Here is a 26,424-nt window from a genome sequence, read left to right as displayed (position 1 = left end):
TACTCTCGCTTATATCTAAGAAATTGTTTCTTCTTTACCTTCATGATTTTTTTTATTTTCGTAGCAGTTTCTTCTTTTCAGAAAACATTTGGCCAAAAAATATTAAATCCTTGACCCTCTAATCAAACTTCGGAAATTTCTTCTGTTCGAATGTTCTTTCTTTCCTTTTTCTTCATTCTTCTTCTTCTTTCCTAGATTTTTCCTTTATGCCCACTGTTCTTTTATCATTATTTGTAAATTTGAATTGAATCGTTCCATACACGTCTTCAGTCAAAATTTGGGCCCTGGTCTTCTAAAACTAATCTTCTTCCTGTTCTCACATGAACATCTTCTCAATTTTCTTAGAAGAATGATTTTTTTCTTGTCTAAATTCTAGTTGATATCTAAACTACAGAATGTTATTTCCAATTTTAGAATCTTGTAGTATTTACTGGAAAAATTCTCTAATTCTCTTTCTGTATAGTAGATCTCTTCTATAGTGCCGAAATTTCCAGGAACATTTCTTTTTGAACACGACCTTGTAGAACCTTCAAACGCATTTCCGTTGTATCTTCTATGATTCTAGTCATTCTGAAATCTAAATATAAAGCTTCAGTTTCAGATCTTTTATCATTTATCCTTGTTCATCAGGATACAATGTCTTCATAATACTCTAGAACTTTTTTAGAACTTTTCAAGAACTTTTTTCCTGAATTTTCCAGAAGACCACAAAACCTCAAATAAAAACATATTAGTTCATTTCTCCCAAAATATGATCATGTCATCTAAAAACCTATTGAAAACTAGACATACTTATTTATTTAACAAAAAAGAAAAAGTGTCTCATAAAATTAGTATATTTTTTTAATTAATGTGTTCCAGAACACGACCACGCCCACTACCACCACAGCGCCCCGGAGGAATACGGTTCCCCCTCGGCCCCCGGACCCGAGTACGAGGTGCCCGAGCACCACTACCACCATCACCACCATGAAGGTACGCAATTTGTTATCCAAACAGCTCCATCCATCATGCCTCGGAACAATACGTGTCGGGGCAACCGCCAGAACTAAGAAAAGTTTCATCCATTGTGTGTCAAATTTTGACGTTTGCGTGCAGTTTCACTTAGAGAACGCACCGAAATTTACATTCAATTAAATGTTTTAATGGTCGCGCTGTTGCGAGCGGCTGACGCGGAACGACGCGACATTTTTTCATCATTTCAATTAAATAAATACAGAAATGGGGCTTTTGGCTAGGGCAAACTCCAAGCGGGTTAGATCCGGGAGCACAGTTGTTGCGAAATGAAATAATTTCCGTCTAGAGGGTCGTAAAGTCTCGTTATGGGCTGTAACTCTTTTGCTATAACACGGATTGAAATTATTACAATTTTATTTTTTTCCGCATATGTCAGTAATTGACTGGCATGTTCTAGAATTTTTGACATCACAGGAAGAATAGAAATTTTCTAATGAGATATGTCAAAAGATAGGATTCTGACAAGTTTTACAAATGACGCCGTCGGATCGGGTTATTACGACTTTTGATAAAACAAGTGTGACTTAAATGTCGAAAATGACACAAAAAGGCACAAAAAAACTAAACAATCGACTAAAAAAGCAATGGAAAAAGGTACATAAAACGCAAAAAAGGTGACAAAAAGAGCACATTAAAACATAAAAGAAAAAAGTGACAAACATAAAAAAAGCAACAAAAACCGACAACAAGGCTATTAAAAAACGACAAGAAAAGAGAAAAAAGGCGGTAAAAGGAGTCCTTAAAAACGAAAAATAAGTTAAACAAAAAATCAACAAAAAAAGAGCGCAAAGAAAAGGGGCGACCTATAAAAGGCGATAAAAAGGAGAAGAAAAATCATGATAATAAAAAACAAGACAAAAAATGCGCTAAAAAGGACTCAAAAAGAGACGAAAAAGGGACTGACAAAAAAAGGATAAAAAAGCGACGAAAAAAGATCAGAAAACAACAAAACAAAAGATAGCATAGGGTGTCAAAAAACAACAAAAAATGAGACAAAAAACGAGTAAAAAAAGAACACAGAAAAAAACAAAAAAAGAGGCGATAAAAAAATGAAAAGGAGGCTATGGAAAAGGCGACCAAAAGAAGACAATCAGAAACAACCATGAAATTGCACATAAAAATGTAAAAAGGGACACAAAAATTGACTCAATAAGGGCAGAAAAAGCTAGGGAAAAACAATAAATTTGGACCTAAAAAGCCACAGAAAGGGGCGAACCCCAAAGACCAAAAACAGAAGATCTAAAAAATCATCAAAGGGAACGAAAAACAAGATGTAAAAAAGAAAACAAAAAAATCCTTAAAAAAAAAAGGTAAGAAAAAAGGACCCCAGAAAACAACAAAAAAACGATAAATATGGACATAAAAAGTCACACAAAGGGGGCCAAAGAAGACGAAAAAAAAGACACAAAAAACTATAAAAAAGGCGCATTAAAATGCAAAAAGGGACACAAACAATTGACTCAAAAAGAGCACAAAAACCTTGAACAAAAAATGGCTACAAAAAAAGGGAGGAAAATAGGCGAAAAAATAAAATACACCACGGTAAAAAAGAGACGAAAAAGGACATTAAAAAACAAGTAAAAAAGTACCCAAAAAATAGAGTAAAAAGGACAAAAAAGCCCATAAAAAAGGGGTACAAAAAATCGTAAAACGACAAAAAGGACAAGTGAAAAAGCGATAAAAACCCAATAAAAAAGAAACGACAAAAAATCCGATAAAAAAGACACAAAGGACGTGTAAAAAGCCACAAAAAGCTATCAAAAAAGGCAAAAAAGGACTCAAAAAGGGCACAAAAAGCAAGGAAAAAATAGCGACAAAAAAGAGAACAATTGGGGATTTGAAAAAAAAGGCGACAAAAAAATGAGAAACAAAAACGACACAGAAAGCCACAAAAAAGGGGGCGACAAAATAAAGACAAAACAAAACGAACAAAAAAACGACAACAAAAGGCTAACGAAAAAACGACGATAAAAAAAGGATAAAAAGGCACATGAAGATGCAAAAAAGGCCACAAAAAATGGACTTAAAAAAAGCACAAAAAGCGAGAAAAGAGGAAAAATAGGCGAAATACAGCGACCTTTTCAAAAAAGGCTACAAAACACACAAAAAGCTACAAAAAAACAATCGACTAAAAAAGCAATGAAAAAAGGTGCATAAAACGCAAAAAAGGGACAAAAAAGCAGATTAGAATACAAAAGAAAAAGATGACAAACATAAAAAAGGCAACAAACACCGACAAAGAGCCTATTAAAAAATGACAAGAAATAAGAAAAAAGGCAGTAAAAGGAGTCCTTAAAAACGAAAAATAAGGTGACCAAAAAATCGACTTAAAAAGAGCGCAGACGAGAGAAAAGAGGCGACTTATAAAAGGCGAGAAAAAGAAGAAAAATCATGATAATAAAAAACAAGACAAAAAATGGGCTAAAAAAGACTCCAAAAGAGGCGAAAAGGGGACTGAAAAAAAGGATAAAAAAGCGACGAAAAAATCAGAAAACAATAAAATAAAAGACAGGGTAAAAAGGGAGTCAAAAAACGACAAAAAATGAGACAAAAAAATGGGTAAAAAAAAAAAGGCACAAAAGGCCACAAAAAATGGGCCTAGCGAAAGGACGACTAAAAAAGACGATCAAAAACGGCCATAAATTTGCAAATAAAAATGTAAAAAGGGCAACAAAAATCGACTCAATAAGGGTACAAAAAGCTAGGAAAAAAATGGCAACCCCAAAGACCAAAAACAGAAGACCTAAAAAATCGTCAAAGGGAACGAAAAACAAGATGTAAAAAAGAAAACAAAAAAATCCTAAAAAAAAGGTAAGAAAAAAGGACGCCAAAAAAACAACAAAAAAACGACAAATATGGACATAAGAAGCCACACAAAGGGGCCAAAAAGGAAAAAAACACAAAAAACGATAAAAAAGGCGCATTAGAATGCAAAAAGGGACACAAACACTCGACTCAAAAAGGCACGAAAAGCTTGAACAAAAAAAAAGCGACAAAAAAAGGGAGGAAAATAGGCCAAAAAATAGGCTACCTAAAAAAACACCTGAAAAGGGAAGAAAAAACACCAGGGTAAAAACGAGACGAAAAGGGGCATTAAAAAACAAGTGAAAAAGGACACAAAAAATAGAGTAAAAAGGGCAAAAAAAGCCCATAAAAAAAGGGGTACAAAAAAAACGTAAAACGACAAAAAGGACTGGCCAAAGAGCGATAAAAAAAGCTATAAAAAGGTACGACAAAAAAGCCGATAAAAAGGCACAAAAGACGTGTAAAAAGCCATAAAAAGCGACACAAAAAGGCCACAAAAACGACTCAAAAAGGTACAAAAAGGACTCAAAATTGGCACAAAAAGCAAGGAAAAAATAGCGACAAAAAAGGAGAATAAGTGGCGATTTAAAAAAAAAAGGCGATTGAAAAAGGGACATGAAACAACAAAACAGAACGAACAAAAAAACGACAACAAAAGGCCAACGAAAAAACGACGATAAAAAGGCACATGAAGATGCAAAAATGGCCACAAAAAATTGACTGAAAAAGAGCACAAAGAGCAAGAAAAGAGGAAAAATAGGCGAAATACACCGACCTTTTAAAAAAAAAGGCAAAAATTTACACAAAAAGCTACAAAAAAACTAAACAATCGACTAAAAAAGCAATGAAAAAAGGTACATAAAATGCAAAAAAAGGTGACAAAAAAGCACATTAGAATACAAAAGAAAAAGGTGACAAACATAAAAAAGGCAACAAAAACCGACAAAGAGACTATTAAAAAACGACAAGAAATGAGAAATAAGGCGGCAAAAGGAGTTCTTAAAAACCAAAAACTAAGTGAACAAAAAATCGACTAAAAAAGAGCGCAGATAAGAGAAAAGAGGCGACTTATAAAAGGCGACAAAAAGAAGAAAAATCATGATAAAAAAATAAGACAAAAAATAGGCTAAAATAGACTCCAATAGGGGACTGAACAAAAGGATAAACAGCGTAAAAAGGGAGACAAAAAACGAGTAAAAAAAGGACACAAGAGCCACAAAAAGGAGGCAATAAAAAAAGATGAAAAGCAGGCTATCAAAAGAACGAGTTAAAAATACGATCAAAAACGACCATGAAATTGTACATAAAAATGTAAAAAAAGGCCACAAAAATTGACTCAATAAGGGCAGAAAAAGCTAGGGAAAAAGGGTGGACCGAAAAGGCCAAAAACAGAAGACCTAAAAAAACGTCAAAGGGAACGAAAAAACGAAAAACAGGATGTAAAAAAGAAAACAAAAAAATCCAAAAAAAAAAGGTAAGAAAAAAAGGGACCCCAAAAAACAACAAAAAAACAATAAATGTGGACATAAAAAAGGCGCATTAAAATGCAAAAGGGGACATAAACAATCGACTCAAAAGGGCACAAAAAGCTTGAACAAAATCCCATAAAAAAGGGGTACAAAAAAAAAACGAAAAACGACAAAAAGGGCTGGCGAAAAGGCTATAAAAAACTCAATAAAAAAGAAACGACAAAAAAGCCGATAAAAAAGGCACAAAAGACGTGTAAAAAGCCATTAAAATCGACTCAAAAAGACCACAAAAAGGACTCAAAAATGTCACAAAAAGCAATGAAAACAATTGGCGATTTAAAAAAAAAAAACGATTGAAAAAGGGACATGAAACGACAAAAAAATGAGTAACAAAAACGACACAAAAGGTCACAAAAAGGGGGCGACAAAATAAAAAGCGAGAAAAGAAGAAAAAAAGGCGAAATACAGCGACCTTTTTGAAAAAAGTCTACAAAACAGAAATCGAAAAAAGAATTGACACAATAAACAACAACAGAACAAAACAGCGACAAAAAACTGCAGAAAAGACAACAAAAAACGACATAAAAACGACAAAAAGGAAAATCGACAAAGAAGGGCCTCATAAAAAATGCAAGAAAAAGGTGAGAAAAGAATAAAAAGCTTGATATGTTTCTGCATTTCTTTCAAAAACAAATGCTGCACTTTTTATGAATTTTGTGCATTACTTTATCATAATCCTGTATATACTCTTGGAGTCTTTTAATTCCTGTTGAACAATCATTCAGAATTTCTATGTACTAAGGAAAATATAAAATACCGTAAATAGTTTAAACCAACCAGAACAGTTGGTCAATAATTTTTAAATTCTCCAAATTTAAAGTGTTAATTTTTTCTTTTAATCAATAAATTTCTTATTCTTCCTGTTGCAATAAATTCTGGTAGTACTATTTTTTTATCAAATTAATCACGAAAGTGGAGTCGGGTGGGTGGGCGGGGTTTATTATATGCTCTTCTATAGAGTGGGACTGGTAGCTGATATAAAAACAAAAAAAAAAACGCTAATCGTAATTTTTTTGTTGTATTTCTTATAAGATTTACTTCTTATTTCAGAAGAAAAAAAATACGTAACAGTCCATATAATTTTGTCTTTGTTATCATGTTCCTTATTGACACCATTTTCAAGTAACCCAACACTTAGTTTACCAGTTTAACTTTTTCCTACAATCTTTTATAACCAAGCAGTAGCCCCACCCACCCTCCCTCATTTCCTTCCGATTACTCTCTTAATATTGTTCACTTTTATCGTCACGAGTACTAACCCCACCCACCCGCCCTCTATTTTCTTGGAAAGTATATTTCTTTCCAAAATCAATCTTATCTCAACAAGCACCTGCTGCCATAAAGTTTGGTAGTAATATTTTTTTATCAAATTAATCACGAAAATGGAGTCGGGTGGGTGGGCGGGGTTTATTATATGTTCTTATGTGAAGTGAGAGTGGTAGCTCATAAAAACAAAACAAAAAACGCTAATCGTAATTTTTTTTGTTCTCTTTCTTATAAGATTTATTTCTTATTTCAGAAGAAAAAAAATTCGTAACAGTCCATATAATTTTGTCTTTGTTATCATGTTCCTTATTGACACCATTTTCAAGTAACCCAACACTTAGTTTACCAGTTTAACTTTTTCCTACAATCTTTTATAACCAAGCAGTAGCCCCACCCACCCTCCCTCATTTCCTTCCGATTACTCTCTTAATATTGTTCACTTTTATCGTCACGAGTACTAACCCCACCCACCCGCCCTCTATTTTCTTGGAAAGTATATTTCTTTCCAAAATCAATCTTATCTCAACAAGCACCTGCTGCCATAAAGTTTGGTAGTAATATTTTTTTATCAAATTAATCACGAAAATGGAGTCGGGTGGGTGGGCGGGGTTTATTATATGTTCTTATGTGAAGTGAGAGTGGTAGCTCATAAAAACAAAACAAAAAACGCTAATCGTAATTTTTTTTGTTCTCTTTCTTATAAGATTTATTTCTTATTTCAGAAGAAAAAAAATTCGTAACAGTCCATATAATTTTGTCTTTGTTATCATGTTCCTTATTGACACCATTTTCAAGTAACCCAACACTTAGTTTACCAGTTTAACTTTTTCCTACAATCTTTTATAACCAAGCAGTAGCCCCACCCACCCTCCCTCATTTCCTTCCGATTACTCTCTTAATATTGTTCACTTTTATCGTCACGAGTACTAACCCCACCCACCCGCCCTCTATTTTCTTGGAAAGTATATTTCTTTCCAAAATCAATCTTATCTCAACAAGCACCTGCTGCCATAAAGTTTGGTAGTAATATTTTTTTATCAAATTAATCACGAAAATGGAGTCGGGTGGGTGGGCGGGGTTTATTATATGTTTTTCTATAGAGTAGGACTGGTAGCTGATAGAAATAAAAACAAAACGCTGATCGTAACCTTTTTTTTTGTACTATTTGTTATAAGATTTATTTCTTATTTCAGAAGAAAAAAAAATACGTAACAGTCCGCATCCGCCTTCTATTTTCTTCGAAAGTATATTTCTTTCCAAAATCAGTCTTATCTGAACCAGCACTTGCTGCAATAAATTTTGGTAGTACTATTTTTTTTTATCAAATTAATCACGAAAATGGAGGCGGGTGGGTGGGCGGGGTTTATTATATATTCTTCTATAGAGTGGGACTGGTAGCTGATAGAAACAAGACTGTGTAAAAGCGCTAATCGTGACTTTTTTGTTGTTAAAAATTGGCATATTTAATTGGGTGATTTTGCAAAAGTGTTTTAGCTTGCATAAACTTTTTGTTGTAATTTTTTGCTTTTATTATCAATTGTTGGATGTTGTCTATAATAGGCTGAATATAGAAACATTAACAAATTATTAAAATTTCCAGTAACAAATATACAGGGTCGCTAGAATGTATGGAAACGGTTCGCATCTTGAGAACCAGTTGTACAAGAAGTTGCACCCTAATTATTATTAACAAAAAAAAAATGACGAATAATTAGAGCACAACTTCTTTCACCCCTCCAGATATTTAACTGCTTCCATACATTCTAGCGACCTGTATATAAAATATTACTTTAGGTTTAATAAATACTCAAAGTTATTGTATTTTTTTCTGAAGATAACGATTTCAGGGGCCAAAATAGGCTCTTTTTCAAAGTTACATAGTGCTATAGAAAAAAGTTACAGCCCATAATAAGACAGTTTGAAAACTTCAGAATTCTAGAGGTGTCAATCGGAAGTGATGGATCCATTTAGTGTTCTCATCTGGATAACATAGTCATAATATTTATTGTTAACGTGAAAATCAGAACTAAAAAATCTGTCAAGGTTATGACCATGGACGAAGCACGCACGATTTTTTCCAGTTTCAGCCGAAAGAGAAGTTTATTTGCAACTTGTGCTTTAAATTAAGACAATTATAAACATATTCGAGATTCTAAAAACATTCTAAAAATAAATAATGCAACATGTGTTGCTCAGATCGCTCCTAACTTCGACCGTTTGGACTTTCTCGACCTTTCCCGCAAAACAGGTATAGGATTGTTTTAAAAATGAAAGTGCGCCTCTTCCAATGCGATCATAAATAATCACTTTCGCTCGAGTGGAAAAAACACAGAAAAATACGTTCATCGATAAACATCGGGTATTACTAGGACTGAATTTCTTTTTCGATAATAACTCTCATTAGTTTTTGAGTGAAGAAAGCAGTTGTGTGCAAACGACGCTAATTCTCGTACTGTGCCCACACACCGAAACAATGTGGCACACTTGTCATCTTGTACACCTTACGTGAAGCAAATTACCGAGTGTTTTTTAATAACAGTGATTGTATATGTATCGAGTTTACGTAACTTTTCCTCGGGACAAGTCTACTACTAGCTAAAAGCGGAGAAAATTTTTCGAATAGAAAAAAATGTAGGATGCGAACTTTCACCGACTTAATTAGCTGCATCAAGTGCAGTTCAGACGAATTAAATTAATTCCCAAATTGGACGTCTATTTATGAGAAAGTTGACCCTGGTGCTTTTTCACTGACTTGACTGGTGGTCTGGATTTCCAACCATTTTTTAATTGTTTGAAATCCAGACTCGTCCAACCCCCTTGAACTTACTGACTCGACTTTGACTTTTAAAGACAAACACGGCGCCGACCACTCTGGTATCCTAATACTGAAGAAAATCCCCACCCACGAGCACTCCGAGCACCCCCCCGCCGAGCACAAAGTCCCCGACTTCAAGCACATCGACCACAAAGGGCCCGGTTGGGGCGAAATCATCGGGAAATTCTTCTCCGCCTCCACTTCTCTTAAACCCGGACATCCCGCCCCTTTCGGTGACGACCACCACCACCATTACACGCACGATGATGACCATCATCCCTCTAGTCACGAAGACTACCACCATCCCTCTAGTCACGAAGACTACCACGACTCTAGTCACGTAGATAGTCACGAATACTCCTCCTCGTCCAACGACAGCCCCAAAACCAGCCTTTTCGAGGAAGCCCCGCCTTTTCTGAACGGGGCGGAGTATGCGTCCGAGTCCAAAGGGGCTGCCGCCACGCAAGCTCCGCAAACCACGCCCGCGTCCGAGCCTCCAAAGCCCGCCCCTATCAAATACGACGAAGTCAGGCCGCTTTCGTCGTTCTCGAACGTGGGTTTTGACGGGACGTCGTTCTTGGCCAATTCTGATAGGTTCAATTATTTCGGAGGGGCGTTGTCTGAGCAACCCAATGCGAATTTCCCGGCGCTTTCGGTGTCGCTGCCGGCGATGAAACCCGTGGACGGGATGCAGTACGGGGCGTTTCAGAACCCGGGGGCGGGGACTGATTTGAAGTACTTGGCGGAGCTTGGACCCCAGGTTTTTCCCAGGCAGAACGGTTTTGGTAATGTTGATTCGTCGCCTCCGTATCCGCAATCTGTGCAGTATCACGCTTACCTGGATAAAGCCCAGGCATCGTCACTTAAAGGGTCCTTGAGACGACCTCCACGTAGTAAATATAGTAGTAGACCTAGAAGACCTTTGTATCCATCTCCTGCTTTCTTGCAATCTGTTATGTATCGGGCGGGACCAAACGGACCAAAGAGATCATAGACTGACGAAATGACAGGTAGGAACACTGACCTATGACAACCTACTAATGGTGACTGTAACAACAAAATCAGTATATCTATGAAATTGACTCAAATTTTTTTCCAGGTTACTACAACTACTACGAGCACTTTGACCCCTACTTCTTCCGGAGATAGACCTCTGTAAATACCGCTAACAACACCCAGAATAGCCGTAGCATCATCCAGTCCCTATTTATTGTTAATTTCTGTAAAAACCTGCTTTTGTATTGTATAAGACGTTATCGATAATAAATGTTTAACACTTCCCCAGAAATTTATTTCCCCGTAACGCAGCACCCAATTCCGTGTCAGTTGCGCACAGCGGTCACACAATCGCTTCATCAATTTTAACAATATATAACCTTAAAACGTAGTAGCTGACACAGTTTTATTCCAGTACAATTCCGCCAGGAATTTTAATGTTTATAAATTAAATTCCCGCCGTAATACTCGGAAGCCCGCAGTCCACGACGATTTCGAAAATTGTGTAAGGTGGTAATTCCGTCACGTTGAAGTACAAAGAATAAAATTTTGTCGCCGTTTATCCCACATCGTACGAGTTAAATCTGATTAATGCGAGACTCGATGGGAATATTTTCGTCTACTGTTTGCTATTCCGGCAGCTTTGCGACGCTATGTTTTCGTTATCGAGGAAAATATTGTACTTTAATTGGTAGCGACGCTCGAAATGTAAATTTGAATTTAGGAGCGGACACTACTTGTTTGTGGAGATGTTTAAATCGTTTGAATAAATCCTTAGGAAGTTTACGAGAAATATTAAACCGGTGGAAAAGTGGAAAACTTGGAAATTTTATTTTCTTTGATTTTTGTTAAGCACGGAAAAATAAGTAACACTGAATAAATCGGCGGCTGAGAACTAGTTTGATCCACAGACCCGAGCGCGCTCAAGCCAATGTCGACTCTAATACTAAAAAACTCCCAAAACTGAAATACAGAAAAATTAAAAAATAGAGGAGAAATTGAAGAATCGAAAAACTGAATAATCACAAAATTGAACAAAATTTCAAAAAATTGCGAAAGTAAAAAATTCAAAATTGAAAAATCAAAAACGAAAAAACGAAGAATTGAAGAACTGAAGAACTGAAAGATCGAAACTTCGGAAAGTCGAGAAATAGGAAAATCAAAAAAACTGAAAATTCAGAAACGTCAAAATTTTAAAAATTAAAAAATATTGAAGAACTGAAAAATCGGAAAATCTAAAATTTAAAATATTGAAAAATTAAAATATGCTAAAACTAAAAAAATGGGGAAATTCGAAACATCAAAAAATTAAAAAAATAAAAATTCGAAAATCTAACATTTAAAAATCGAAAAACAGAAAAATGAACAAATCGAGAAACCGAAACTCGAAAATATAAAAAATGGGAAAACTGAAAAAATCGGATAATTCAAAAATCGAAACATCGAAAAATCGAAAAGCCGAAAAATAAAAAATCGAAAAACCGACAAATCGAAAAAACAAAAAAAAATCGAAAAATTCAAAAACTGAGACATCGAAAAATCGAAAGATCCTGAAATCGAGGAGTCGAAAAGTCGAGAAGTCGAAAAATAGAAAAACTGAGAAACCAAGATCTCAAAAAATAGAAAAATCGAAATTTTAAAAATTCGGAAAATGAAAAATTTAACTATAGAAGAACCGGAATTCGAGAAATTGAAAAATCTAGAATTTTAAAAGTTGAAAAATTAAAATATCGAAAAGTTGAAAAATTGAGAAATCGAAATATAAAACAGTCTAGAAACTGAAAAATTTATAATTTAAAAAACGAAAAACTGAAAGATCACAAAATTGAACACGAAATTTCCAAAAAATAAAAACTCGAGAAATCGAAAAATCCAGAACACGAAAAATCGAAAAGTCGAAATATTAAAAAATCCCAAAACTGAAATGTCGAAAAATTTAAAAATTGAAAAATCGAAAAACTGAAAGAACACAAAATTGAACACGAAATTTCCAAAAATTGGGAAATAAAAACATTGAAAAATTGAGGAATCGAAAAGTCGAAAAATCGCAAACTCAAAAAATTGAAAAATTGAAGAACTGAAGAACTGAAGATCAAAACTTTGGGAAGTCGAGAAATGGAAAAATCAAGAAACAGAAACGTGAAAATTTTAAAAATTAAAAAATATTGAAGAACTGAAAAATCAACAAACCAAAGTTGAAAAATCTAAAGTTTAAAAAACGAAAAACTGAAAATCCAAAATAAAAAGTCAAGAAATCGAAAAATTCAGAACTTGAAAAATCGAAAATTCAAAAAATGAAATATCGAAAAATTGAAAAATAGAAGAAAAATTGAAGAATCAAAAAAAAGTCACAAAATTGAACGAAACATCCAAAAATTGGGCAATTAAAAAATTGAAAAATTGGGAAATTGAAAAATCAAAACACAAAGTTGAAAAATCACGAAATTAAAAAATCGAAAAATTGAAAAATCAAAAACCTGAAACATCGAAAAATTGAAGAACTGAAGAAAAGAAAAATCGAAACTTTGGAAAGTTGAGAAATGGTAAAATCAAAAAATAGATTCATTGAAAATGGGAAAACTGAAAAATCAAAAGATTGAGAAATCGAGGAGTCGAAAAATAGAAAAATCGAAAAATTGAGAAACCGAAATGATCCAAAATCGAAAAATTAAAAATGGAAAATTTGATAAATCGAGACATTGAACAATTAAAACATTTAAATATTCGAATTTCGATAAATCGAAGTTTCAAAAAATTGAAAAATCTAAAATTTAAAAACTCGGAAAATTGAAAATTTAAAATATACAAAAGTTGAAAAATTGAGAAATCGAAGTCTAAAACAGCCGAAAAATTGACAAACCTAAAGTTTAAAAAACAAAAAATTGAAAATCCATAAAGTAAAAGAAAATTCAGAAACATCAAAATTTGAAAAATAAAAGAATATTGAAGAGCAGAAAACTTGAAAAATCTAAAAATCCAAAATTTGAAACATTGAAAAATTAAAATATTGTAAAATTGGAAAATGGAGAAATCCAAACATTAAAAAATCAAAAAAATAAAAATTTGAAAATCTAAAATTTAAAAATCGAATAACTGAAAAATCAACAACTCAAGAAAACGAAACTCGAAAATTTAAAAAATTGAAAAATTGAAAAATCGGATAATTCAAAAACGAAACATCGAAAACCCGAAAAGTAAAAAATCGAAAAACCGACAAATAGAAGAATTGAAAGATTCAAAAACTGATACATTGAAAAATCACAAGATCGAGAAGTTGAAAAATAGAAAAATTGCGAAAATCGAAATAAACCAAAATCGAAAAATCGAAAAGTTAAAAACAGAAAAATTGATAAATCGAGAGATTGAATAATCAAAACAACGAGATCTCAAAAAATTGAAAAATCTGAAAAGTCGAAAAATAGAAAAACTAAGAAACTGAAATAGGCCAAAATCGAAAAATCGAATATTCAAAAATGGAAAAATTGATATATGAAAAGATAGAACAATCAAAACATCGAAACATTCGAATCTCGATAAATCGAGACTTCAAAAAGTTGAAAAATCGAAAAACTGAAAAATCACAAAATTGAACGAAATATCCAAAAATTGGGAAATTAAAAAATTGAAAAATTGGAAAATTGAAAAATCAAAAAAGCAAAGTCGAAAAACTGCGAAGTTAAAAAATCGAAGAATTGAAAGTTCAAAAACCTAAAAAATCGAATAATTGAAGAACTGAAGAACTGAAAAATCGAAACTTTGAAAAGTCGAAAAATGACAAAATCAAAAAATAGATTAACTGAATAATCGGAAGACTGAAAATTCAGAAAAATTAAAAATTATTGAAAATTGAAAAATACAAAAATCGAAAATTTAAAACATTGAAAAATTAAAATATCGTAAAATTGAATAATGGAGAAATCGAAACATCAAAAAATCAGAAACATAAGAATTCGAAAATCTAAACTTTAAAAATCGAAAAACTGAAATATCAACAAATTAAGGAAATGAAACTCAAAAATTTTAAAATCGGATAATTCAAAAATCGAAACATCGGAAAATCGAAAATTTAAAACATCGAAAATTAAAATATCGTAACATTGAATAATGGAGAAATCAAAACATCAAAAAATCAAAAAAATAAAAATTCTAAAATCAGAAATTTAAAAATCGAAAAACTGATAAATCAACGAATCAAGAAAACGAAACTCAAAAATTTAAAAATCGGATAATTAAAAAATCGAAAAACCGAAAAGTAAGAAATCGAAAAATCAAAAGATCGAGAAATCCAGGAGTCGAAAAGTCGAAAAATTGAGAAACCGAAATGAACCAAAATCGAAAAATTAAAATGGGAAAAATTGATAAATAGAGAGATTGAAAAATTAAAACATATAAACATTCGAATTTCGACAAATCGAGATTTCAAAAAAATTGAAAAATCGAAAATTTAAAAATTCGGAAAATTTAAAAATTAAAATATAGAAGAATTGAAAACTCGACAAATCAAAAAACCTAAAATTGTAAAAATTGAACAGTTAATATATAGAAAAGTTGAAAAATTGAGAAATCGAAGTATAAAACAGCCGAAAAATTGAAAAACCTAAAGTTTAAAAAACAAAAAATTGAAAATCCATAAAGTAAAAGAAAATTCAGAAACATCAAAATTTGAAAAATAAAAGAATATTGAAGAGCAGAAAACTTGAAAAATCTAAAAATCCAAAATTTGAAACATTGAAAAATTAAAATATTGTAAAATTGGAAAATGGAGAAATCCAAACATTAAAAAATCAAAAAAATAAAAATTTGAAAATCTAAAATTTAAAAATCGAATAACTGAAAAATCAACAACTCAAGAAAACGAAACTCGAAAATTTAAAAAATTGAAAAATTGAAAAATCGGATAATTCAAAAAACGAAACATCGAAAACCCGAAAAGTAAAAAATCGAAAAACCGACAAATAGAAGAATTGAAAGATTCAAAAACTGATACATCGAAAAATCACAAGATCGAGAAGTTGAAAAATAGAAAAATTGCGAAAATCGAAATAGACCAAAATCGAAAAATCGAAAAGTTAAAAATAGAAAAATTGATAAATCGAGAGATTGAATAATCAAAACAACGAGATCTCAAAAAATTGAAAAATCTGAAAAGTCGAAAAATAGAAAAACTACGAAACTGAAATAGGCCAAAATCGAAAAATCGAATATTCAAAAATGGAAAAATTGATAAATGAAAAGATAGAAAAATCAAAACATCGAAACATTCGAAATCGAAAAACTGAAAAATCACAAAATTGAACGAAATATCCAAAAATTGGGAAATTAAAAAATTGAAAAATTGGGAAATTGAAAAATCAAAAAAGCAAAGTCGAAAAACTGCAAAGTTAAAAAATCGAAGAATTGAAAGTTCAAAAACCTAAAAAATCGAATAATTGAAGAACTGAAGAACTGAAAAATCGAAACTTTGAAAAGTCGAAAAACGGCAAAATCAAAAAATAGATTAACTGAATAATCGGAAGACTGAAAATTCAGAAAAATTAAAAATTATTGAAAATTGAAAAATCCAAAAATCGAAAATTTAAAACATTGAAAAATTAAAATATCGTAAAATTGAATAATGGAGAAATCGAAACATCAAAAAATCAGAAACATAAGAATTCGAAAATTTAAAATTTAAAAATCGAAAAACTGAAATATCAACAAATTAAGGAAACGAAACTCAAAAATTTTAAAATCGGATAATTCAAAAATCGAAAATTTAAACATTGAAAAATTAAAATATCGTAACATTGAAAAAAAATGGAAAAATCCAAACATGAAAAAATCAAAAAAATAAAAATTCGAAAATCTAAAATTTAAAAATCGAAAAACTGATAAATCAACAAATCAAGGAAACGAAACTCAAAAATTTAAAGATCGGATAATTAAAAAATCGAAAAACCGAAAAGTAAAAAATCGAAAAATCAAAAGGTCCAGAAATCGAGGAGTCGAAAAGTCGAAAAATAGAAAAATAGGAAAATTGAGAAACCGAAATGGGCCAAAATCGAAAAATCATTAATGGAAAAATTGATAAATCGAGAGATTGAACAATTAAAACACCTAAACAATCGAGTTTCGATAAACCGAGATTTCAAAAAATTGAAAAATCGAAAATTTAAAAATTCGGAAAATTGAAAAATTAAAATATAGAAGAATTGAAAACTCGACAAATCAAAAAACCTAAAATTTTAGAAACCAAAAAGTAAAAATCGAGTAATGGAAAAATCTAGAACTCGAAAAATCGAAAAGTCGAAATACTAAAAATTCCCAAAATAGAAATCTCGAAAAATTGAAAAATAGAAGAAAAATTGAGGATTCGAAAAACTGAAAGCTCACAAAATTGAACGAAATATCCAAAAATTAGGAAATCGAAAAAGCAAATTCGAAAAATTGCAAACTTAAAAAATCGAAACATTGAAGAACTGAAGAACTAAAAAATCGAAACTTTGGGAAGTTGAGAAATGGAAAAATCAAAAAATAGATTAATTGAAAAATGGGAAAACTGAAAATTTAGAAACGTCAAAATTTGAAAAATTTAAAAATATTGAAAACTGAAAAATCGAAAAATCAAATTTTAAAACATTGAAAAATTAAAACATCGTAAAATTGAAAAAACAAAAATTCGAAAATCTAAAATTTAAAAATCGAAAACTGAAAAATCAGCAAATCAAGAAAACGAAACTCAAAAATGTATTAATTTAAACAATGAAAAATTCAAAAATTGAGACATCGAAAAATCTAAAAATCACAAGATCGAAAAATCGAGGAGTCGAAAAGTCGAGAAGTCGAAAAATCGCAAAATTGCGAAAACCGAAATAGGCGAAAATCGAAAATTTGAAAAGTTAAAAATGGAAAATTTGATCAAATTCGAGAGATTGAACAATCAAAACATCGAAACATCCGAATCTCGATAAATCAAGATCTCAAAAATTGAAAAATTGAGAAATCAAAATACAAAACAGTCGTATAAAAAACAAAAAACTGAAAATCCCAAAAATAAAAAATCGAAAAATCAGAAAATCCGGAAATCGAAAAACCAAAATATTGGAAAACACCACAACTGAAAGAAATATCCAAAAGTTGAGAAATTAAAAAATTGCAAAATTGAGAAATCGAAAAACCAAAAAAGCAAAGTCAAAAAATCGAAAAATCCAAGAATGGAAGAACTGCAAATCAAAAGTAGATTAATTGAGAAATCGGAAAACTGAAAATTTGGCAACGTCAAAATTTGAAAAATTGAAAAATCAAAAAAACGAGAAATCGAAAATTCTCACAATTAAAACATCGCAAAATTGAAAAATCGCGAAATCCAAACATCAAAAAATCAAAAAATAAAAATTCGAAAATCTAGAAATTAAAAATCGAAAAACTGAAAAATCGACAAATCGATAAATCGAACTCCAGAATTTAAAAAATTGAGAAATTGAAAAACCGGATAATTGAAAAATTGAAACATCAAAAAATTGAAAAGCCCAAAAGTAAAAAATCGAAAAACTGAGAAATCCAAAACTCGAAACATCGAAAAATGCAAAAACCGAGACATCGAGAAATCGAAAAATAAGAGAAGTCGAAAAGTTGAGAAGTTCAAAAATCGAAAAACTGAGAAACCGAAATACTTTAGGCCAAAATCAAAAGCCGATATAATCGAAATTTGAAAAATCCCAAAACTGAAAGAAATATCAAAAAAATTGAGAATTTAAAAAATTGGAAAAGTGAGAAATCGAAAAACTAAAAAAGCAAAGTTGAAAAATCCTAAGCTTAAAAAATCGAAAAATTGAAAAATCAAAGAACTTGAAAAATCGAAAAATTGAAGAACTGAAAAAAATCGAAACCCTGAGAAGTCGAGAAATGGGAAAATAAAAAAATATTAGGTCAGAAATCTGAAAACAAAAAATGATAAATGTCAAAATTTGAAAAATTCTAAAATCGAAACATTTCAAAATCGTAAAATTGAAGCGGACAAAAATTGAAAAATCGAGAAATCGAAAATTTGAAGAGTGAAAAAATTGAAATATTGAAAAATTGAGATATCTACAGTTTGATAATACAATTTGAAATATAAATTTTGTCAGTTTTGTTCCTATATTCGTTGTAAAGTCCGACCAAATGGTCGAAATGGGTTAGTTCTTCGTAGTAGATGTGCATCAGAAGTAGTAAAACTGGTAGAGCAAATCAGGAAAAAACAAAATTAGAGAAAAAGAAAAATGAAAAAATAAATTACAAAAACGCAAAATGAATCTATTCTCCACTTATTATTCAATTTACATTATGTAAATAAATCAGATTTAAAAATTACTTCTACATGGTTTACACATAAATCATCCTTCACACAAATAAGTAAACACTTCTAAACCTCCCTTCTAAATTTGTCTTTACAAAATTCCTTCCGTATGATCAATATCAAATTCTTAAAAAAATACATTTTCCAGTTCCAAATATTATATTTTAGAATCTTCCTCTGAATATTCGACATCCAAATCATAAAAGTCAAAAACTCCAAAATGTGTACAAATTTATGAAGACTAGATTAATAACCAGTGGGAGAAGTAGCTAAAAGTAAAATCCCCACCCACGAGCACTCCGAGCACCTCCCCGCCGAGCACAAAGTCCCCGACTTCAAGCACATCGACCACAAAGGGCCAGGTTGGGGCGAAATCATCGGGAAATTCTTCTCCGCCTCCACTTCTCTTAAACCCGGACATCCCGCCCCTTTCGGTGACGACCACCACCACCATTACACCCACGATGATGACCATCATCCCTCTAGTCACGAAGACTACCACCATCCCTCTAGTCACGAAGACTACCACGACTCTAGTCACGTAGATAGTCACGAATACTCCTCCTCGTCCAACGACAGCCCTAAAACCAGCCTTTTCGAGGAAGCCCCGCCTTTTCTGAACGGGGCGGAGTATGCGTCCGAGTCCAAAGGGGCTGCCGCCACGCAAGCTCCGCAAACCACGCCCGCGTCCGAGCCTCCAAAGCCCGCCCCTATCAAATACGACGAAGTCAGGCCGCTTTCGTCGTTCTCGAACGTGGGTTTTGACGGCACGTCGTTCTTGGCCAATTCTGATAGGTTCAATTATTTCGGAGGGGCGTTGTCTGAGCAACCCAATGCGAATTTCCCGGCGCTTTCGGTGTCGCTGCCGGCGATGAAACCCGTGGACGGAGTGCAGTACGGGGCGTTTCAGAACCCGGGGGCGGGGACTGATTTGAAGTACTTGGCGGAGCTTGGACCCCAGGTTTTTCCCAGGCAGAACGGTTTTGGTAATGTTGATTCGTCGCCTCCGTATCCGCAATCTGTGCAGTATCACGCTTACCTGGATAAAGCCCAGGCGTCGTCACTTAAAGGGTCCTTGAGACGACCTCCACGTAGTAAATATAGTAGTAGACCTAGAAGACCTTTGTATCCATCTCCTGCTTTCTTGCAATCTGTTATGTATCGGGCGGGACCAGACGGACCAAAGAGATTATAGACTGACGAAATGACAGGTAGGAACACTGACACTTTGACAATCTACTAATGGTGACTGGAACAACAAAATCAATATATCTATGAAATTGACTCAAATTTTTTTCCAGGTTACTACAACTACTACGAGCACTTTGACCCCTACTTCTTCCGGAGATAGACCTCTGTAAATACCGCTAACAACACCCAGAATAGCCGTAGCATCATCCAGTCCCTATTTATTGTTAATTTCTGTAAAAACTTGCTTTTGTATTGTATAAGACGTTATCGATAATAAATGTTTAACACTTCCTCAGAAATTTATTTCCCCGTAACGCAGCACCCAATTTAGTGTCAGTTGCGCACAGCGGTCACACAATCGCGTCATCAATTTTAAAAAATATATAACCTTAAAACGTAGTAGCTGACACAGTTTTATTCCAGTACAATTCCGCCAGGAATTTTAATGTTTATAAATTAAATTCCCGCCGTAATACTCGGAATATGCAAATGACACTTGAATCGGGAGTTACGGCATTCTGGGGTAATCAGGTAAACGAAATTATCGGAAGCCCGCAGTCCACGACGATTTCGAAAATTGTGTAAGGTGGTAATTCCGTCACGTTGAAGTACAAAGAATAAAATTTTGTCGCCGTTTATCCCACATCGTACGAGTTAAATCTGATTAATGCGAGACTCGATGGGAATATTTTCGTCTACTGTTTGCTATTCCGGCAGCTTTGCGATGCTATGTTTTCGTTATCGAGGAAAATATTGTACTTTAATTGCTAGCGACGCTCGAAATGTAAATTTGAATTTAGGAGCGGACATTTCTTGTTTGTGGAGATGTTTAAATCGTTTGAATAAATCCTTAGGGAGTTTACGAGAAATATTAAACCGGTGGAAAAGTGGAAAACTTGGAAATTTTCTTTTCTTTGATTTTTGTTAAGCACGGAAAAATAGGTAACGCTATGAATAAATTGGCGGCTGAACTAGTTTGATCCACAGACCCGAGCGCGCTCAAGCCAATGTCGACTCTAATACTAAAAAATCCCAAACTGGAATACCGAAAAATTAAAAAATAAAGGAGAAATTGAAGAATCGAAAAACTGAATAATCACAAAATTGAATAAAATCTCCAAAAATGGGGAAATTAAAAAATCGAAAAATTGAAAAATAAAAAATCTAAACAATTGAAAAATTGAAGAACTGAAGAACTGAAAAATCGAAACTGAAATCAAGAAACAGAAAAAGCAAAAAATTGATTTAATGAGAAATTGGAAAACTGGAAATTCAGAAACGTCAAAATTTTAAAAATTAAAAAATATTGAAGAACTGAAAAATCGAAAAATCTAAAATTTAAAACATTGAAAAATTAAAATATCAAATTCAAATAGATAATAATTCGAAAATCTAGAATTTAAAAATCGAAAAACTGAAAAATCAACAAATCGACCAAACGAAATTCGAAAATTTAAAAAATTAGAAATTTGAAAAATCGGGAAAGCCGAAAAGAAAAAGAATCGAAAAACCGACAAATCCAAAAAATTCAAAAACTGAAATATCGAAAAATCAAAAGATCGTGAAATCGAGGAGTCGAAAAGTCGAAAAATAGAAAAACTAAGAAAATGAAGTAGGCCAAAATCGAAAAATCGAATAGCCAAAAATGGAAAAATTGATAAATCAAAAGACTGAACAATCAAAACATCGAAACATTCGAATCTCGATAAATCGAGGCTTCAAAAATTGAAAAATCGAAAAACTGAAAAATCACAAAATTGAACGAAATATCCAAAAATTGGGAAATTAAAAATTTGAAAAATTGGGAAATTGAAAAATCAAAAAGCAAAATCGAAAAATTGCAAATTTAAAAACTCGAAGAATTGAAGAACTGAAGAACTGAAAAATCGAAACTTTGGAAAGTCGAAAAATGGCAAAATCAAAAAATAGATTAACTGAATAATCGGAAGACTGAAAATTCAGAAAAATTAAAAATTATTGAAAATTGAAAAATCCAAAAATCGAAAATTTAAAACATTGAAAAATTAAAATCTCGTAAAATTGAATAATGGAGAAATGGAAACATCAAAAAATCAAAAACATAAAAATTCGAAAATCTAAAATTTAAAAATCGAAAAACTGAAATATCAACAAATTAAGGAAACGAAACTCAAAAATTTTAAAATCGGATAATTAAAAAATTGAATAACCGAAAAGTAAAAAATCGAAAAATCAAAAGATCGAGAAATCGAGGTGTCGAAAAGTAGAAAAATCGAAAAATTGAGAAACCGAAATGGGCCAAAATCGAAAAAGTATCAATGGAAAAATTGATAAATCGAGAGATTGAACAATTAAAACATCTAAACAATCGAATTTCGATAAACCGAGATTTCAAAAAATTGAAAAATCGAAAATTTAAAAATTCGGAAAACTGAAAAATTAAAATGTAGAAGAATTGAAAACTCGACAAAACAAAAAACCTAAAATTTTAATATAGACAAGTTGAAAAATTGAGAAATCGAAGTATAAATCAGTCGAAAAATTGAAAAACCCAAAGTTTAAAAAACGAAAAATCCAAAAGGTAAAAATCGAGAAATCGAAAAATCTAGAACTCGAAAAATCGAAAAGTCGAAATACTAAAAATTCCCAAAATAGAAATATCGAAAAATTGAAAAATAGGAGAAAATTTGAGGATTCGAAAAACTGAAAAATCACAAAATTGAACGAAATATCCAAAAATTGGGAAATTAAAAAATTAAAAATTGGGAAATCGAAAAAGCAAATTCGAAAAATCAAAAACCTTAAAAATCGAAACATTGAAGAACTGAAGAACTAAAAAATCGAAACTTTCGTAAGTTGAGAAATGGAAAAATCAAAAAACAGATTCATTGAAAAATGGGAAAACTGAAAATTCAGAAACGTCAAAATTTGAAAAATTTTAAAATATTGAAAACTGAAAAATAGAAAAATCAAATTTTAAAACATTGAAAAATTAAAACATCGTAAAATTGAAAAAACAAAAATTCGAAAATCTAAAATTTAAAAATCGAAAACTGAAAAATCAGCAAATCAAGAAAACGAAACTCAAAAATTTACATCGAAAAATCTAAAAATCACAAGATCGAAAAATCGAGGAGTCGAAAAGTCGAAAAATTGCGAAAACCAAAATAGGCCAAAATCGAAAATTCGAACAGTTAAAAATGGAAAAATTGATCGAATTCGAGAGATTGAACAATCAAAACATCGAAACATCCGAATCTCGATAAATCAAGATCTCAAAAAATTGAAATATCGGAAATAAAAAATCGAAAAATCAGAAAATCCGGAAGTCAAAAAATGAAAATATTGGAAAATACCAAAACTGAAAAAAATATCCAAAAATTCAGAAATTAAAAAATTGGTATATTGAGAAATCGAAAAACCAAAAAAGCAAAGTCAAACAAACGAAAAATCCAAGAATGGAAGAACTGAAAATCAAAAGTAGATAAATTGAGAAATCGGAAAATTGAAAATTTAGCAACGTCAAAATTTGAAAATTTGAAAAATAGAAATACTGAAGAACTGAAAAATCAAAAAAAAAGGAGAAATCGAAAAAACTAACAGATGGTCGAAACGGGTTACTTCTTCGTAGTAGATGAGCATCAGAAGTAGTAAAATTGGTGGAGCAAATCAGGGAAAATAGGATTAGAGAAAAAGAAAAATTAATCTATTCTCCATTTATTACTCAATTTACATTATGTAAATGAATCAAATTTAAAAATTACTTCCACATGGTTTACACATAAATCCTCCCTCATACAAATAAGTAAACATTTCTAAATCTTCCTTCTAAATTTGTCTTTACAAAATTCCTTCTATATGATCAGTCCCAAATTCTTAAAATAAATATATTTTCCAGTGCCAAATATTATATTTTAAAATCTTCCTCTGAATATTCGATATCTAAATCATAAAAGTCAAAAACTCCAAAATGTGTACAAATTTATGAAGACTATTTACATTAAGAACCAGTGGGAGAAGTAGCTAAAAGTAAAATCAGTTTTAAGAGAAACAGAAAATTAAAAACATTAATAATGGTTGGCAGATTTTCACACAATAGTAAAATACTACTATTACCTTGACGCCCTTTTACTTGCACTTGAAAACCAAAATTTATCTTAATACAACGTAACAAAGCCATGTTTTCAAACTGTGCTTTACATTCTTCGTAAGAAATGATATCCAAAATAACAAATAAAAGCTAAAACAATCAGTTCACCTGGACTAACATACATATCTGCGTTTATTAGCTATGACGCTAAATGGCTAAATTCAAAGAAACTGAAAAATTAAATTGTCAAAATTTGACAGCAGTCTGTTTACTGAACAATTATCTTTGGTAACTAGCGCTCTGTCAATAATATACAGAGTTATGATAAAGAAATGCACAAAATTCATAAAAGTGCAAAAACATGTCAAGCTTTTTATTTTACTGTCCATCTTTTGACATTTATCAAAAAAATTTGAAGCCAAATTTGTAAAGTTATGATGTCATCAATGCTTTTTTAATTAGGAAGGTATAATTTTCATTGCATTATTTGATAAAGCTTATTTTTCTAAATTTCTTATACAGGGTGACTCATAAAAATTAATGAATGGGTCAATTTATTTTATTGCCTAAATCGGCAACGGCTCACTCCATTTTCCCGAAAATTGACGTTTCATGACGTCGTTTGTGTCAATTTTTGTAATTACATTAGGAATATCGTGTAGATAGTAAAATTCTAATCAAAATTTGTCTGATAAAAATCGATGACGGCATCTTACAATAATTTTGCCGAATAAATGTAAAATATGCACAATGTTAATTCTAGAAATTACAGAAATTCTAAAATTTTGACCGAATTTGTGTAAAGATTCCAAATGTTGTGAAAGTCACAAATATTCTAACACTTTCAAGGGTTTTAAGGCTTTCAAGAATGCCAAAAAGAACTGCACGGATTGCAGGAATTTCAAAGAAATTAAAAAAAAAGGTAGAGAATCCGGCAATTCTCAAGACATTTCAAAGATCTAGAAACATTTATAATTCTAAAAATATTGAAATATCTAAAAATAATGAAAATCTAAAAGCTCTAAATGTTATAGATTCTAGAGATTCTAAAGATTCCAAAGTTTCCAGTGGTTTGAAAGATTCAAAAAGTATAAAAGCTTCTAAATATAAAAAAAATCCAACAAAATCTTAAAAATTTTAAAGAACCTGGGGTACTAGTGATCCTAGAAATTGCAGAAATTTTAGACTTTATAAATCTCCTAGTAATTCCCAAAGTGTTCAAAATTTCCATAGATTGAGAGAGCTCTAAAGAGTGTAAAGACTCTAAAGACTCTAAGGGGTCAAAAGATAAAATTCTGTTTCGAATACTAAGGTTCTAGGGAAATTCCAAAAAGCCAAAGATTCTAAAACTTGTGAAAACGCGTGAACTCTTAAAATGCCAAAAATTTTAACAATTCCGAAGAGTTTAAAGAAAACAAAAATCTCAAAGACCTAAAAATCGTAAAAGCACTGAAGGCATTGAACACCCTAATTATCATCTTGTAAATCTTGGAGACTGTAAAGATTCCAGAGATTCCAAGAACACTAAATTTTTGAGACCTATAAGTTTTAGAAAATCTGAAAAAAATTAGAAAGTGTGGGAAAAAGGTGGTAGACCTAGAAATCTTGAAAATATTGGAAAAGGTTGAATTTCAAAATTCTGGTATAACTGGAGCGTGATAATTTTAGAGATTTTGGAAAATATATGTGGAAATTCTGTCATTTTGTGTACTTCAGAAAATCTGAAAAATTTTGCAAATTACGAAAATTCCCAAAAATTAAAAGAAAAGAAAAATTAAATCCCAAAATTTCAAAAGTTTACACAATCTTAAGATTGTAGATATTCAAAAAATTCCAAAGTTTCCAAATGTTTGAAATATGTATTTAAAAGGTTTAAAGCTTTCAAAAATTCTAAAGACTCAACACATTCTAAAAATCTTAAAGTTTTCATACACTAGAATTTGCGAACTGTAAAGACACCAAAAATACTAAATAAACTAAAGTTTTAGGTTCTAAATAGAAGGAACATCCAACAAAATCTTAAAAACTGTAAAGATCTTGGAAGTATTAATGTTCCTAGAAATTATAAAAACTCCAAACTTTATAAAACTTCTAGTCATTCTGAAGTATCCAAAATTTCCAAAGATTGTTAAGGACTCTGAAAACTCTAAAGATTCTAAATACTCTAAGGACTCAAAAAGGTTGTTAAAATTCTGTTCCAGATATTTCCAAGATACTATAATTTGTAAAAAACGCACGAACTCTTAACAAAACAAAAATTCTAAAGATTTCAAAGAGTCTGAACAAAACAAAAATCCTAAAAATCTAAAAATTGTAAAAATCTGCAGAATGTTTTCTTTAATTTTTATAAATCCTACAAGTATTAGGGGTCTCGAACACCCTCATTATTATCTTATATATCTCAGAGATTCTAAAAATT

At 31.3% G+C, this 26,424-nt stretch overlaps 1 protein-coding gene and 1 long non-coding RNA gene across 2 annotated transcripts in view; both read left to right on the top strand.

The window, feature by feature from the left end:
- LOC135128906 (uncharacterized) overlaps positions 1-10,278 on the top strand; it is a 49,476-nt gene extending 39,198 nt beyond the window's left edge. The window contains exons 4-6 of the mRNA XM_064055985.1: positions 862-975; positions 9,468-10,217; positions 10,259-10,278. Of these exons, the coding sequence (XP_063912055.1) occupies positions 862-975; positions 9,468-10,217; positions 10,259-10,278 (884 nt within the window). The remainder of the gene's footprint in view (positions 1-861; positions 976-9,467; positions 10,218-10,258) is intronic.
- Positions 10,279-10,285: 7 nt separating this feature from the next.
- On the top strand, positions 10,286-10,712 carry LOC135128694 (uncharacterized). Its single transcript, XR_010280454.1, has 2 exons — positions 10,286-10,442; positions 10,532-10,712. It is a non-coding gene; the product is annotated as an uncharacterized LOC135128694 (long non-coding RNA).
- Positions 10,713-26,424: the final 15,712 nt, after the last annotated feature.

Source organism: Zophobas morio, unplaced genomic scaffold (assembly GCF_036711695.1).
Source record: "Zophobas morio isolate AGI-343-1 ecotype UQ-CSIRO unplaced genomic scaffold, CSIRO_AGI_Zmor_V1 ptg000014l, whole genome shotgun sequence".
Classification (NCBI taxonomy): domain Eukaryota; kingdom Metazoa; phylum Arthropoda; class Insecta; order Coleoptera; family Tenebrionidae; genus Zophobas; species Zophobas morio.
This window is presented reverse-complemented; position numbering and strand designations above follow the sequence as displayed.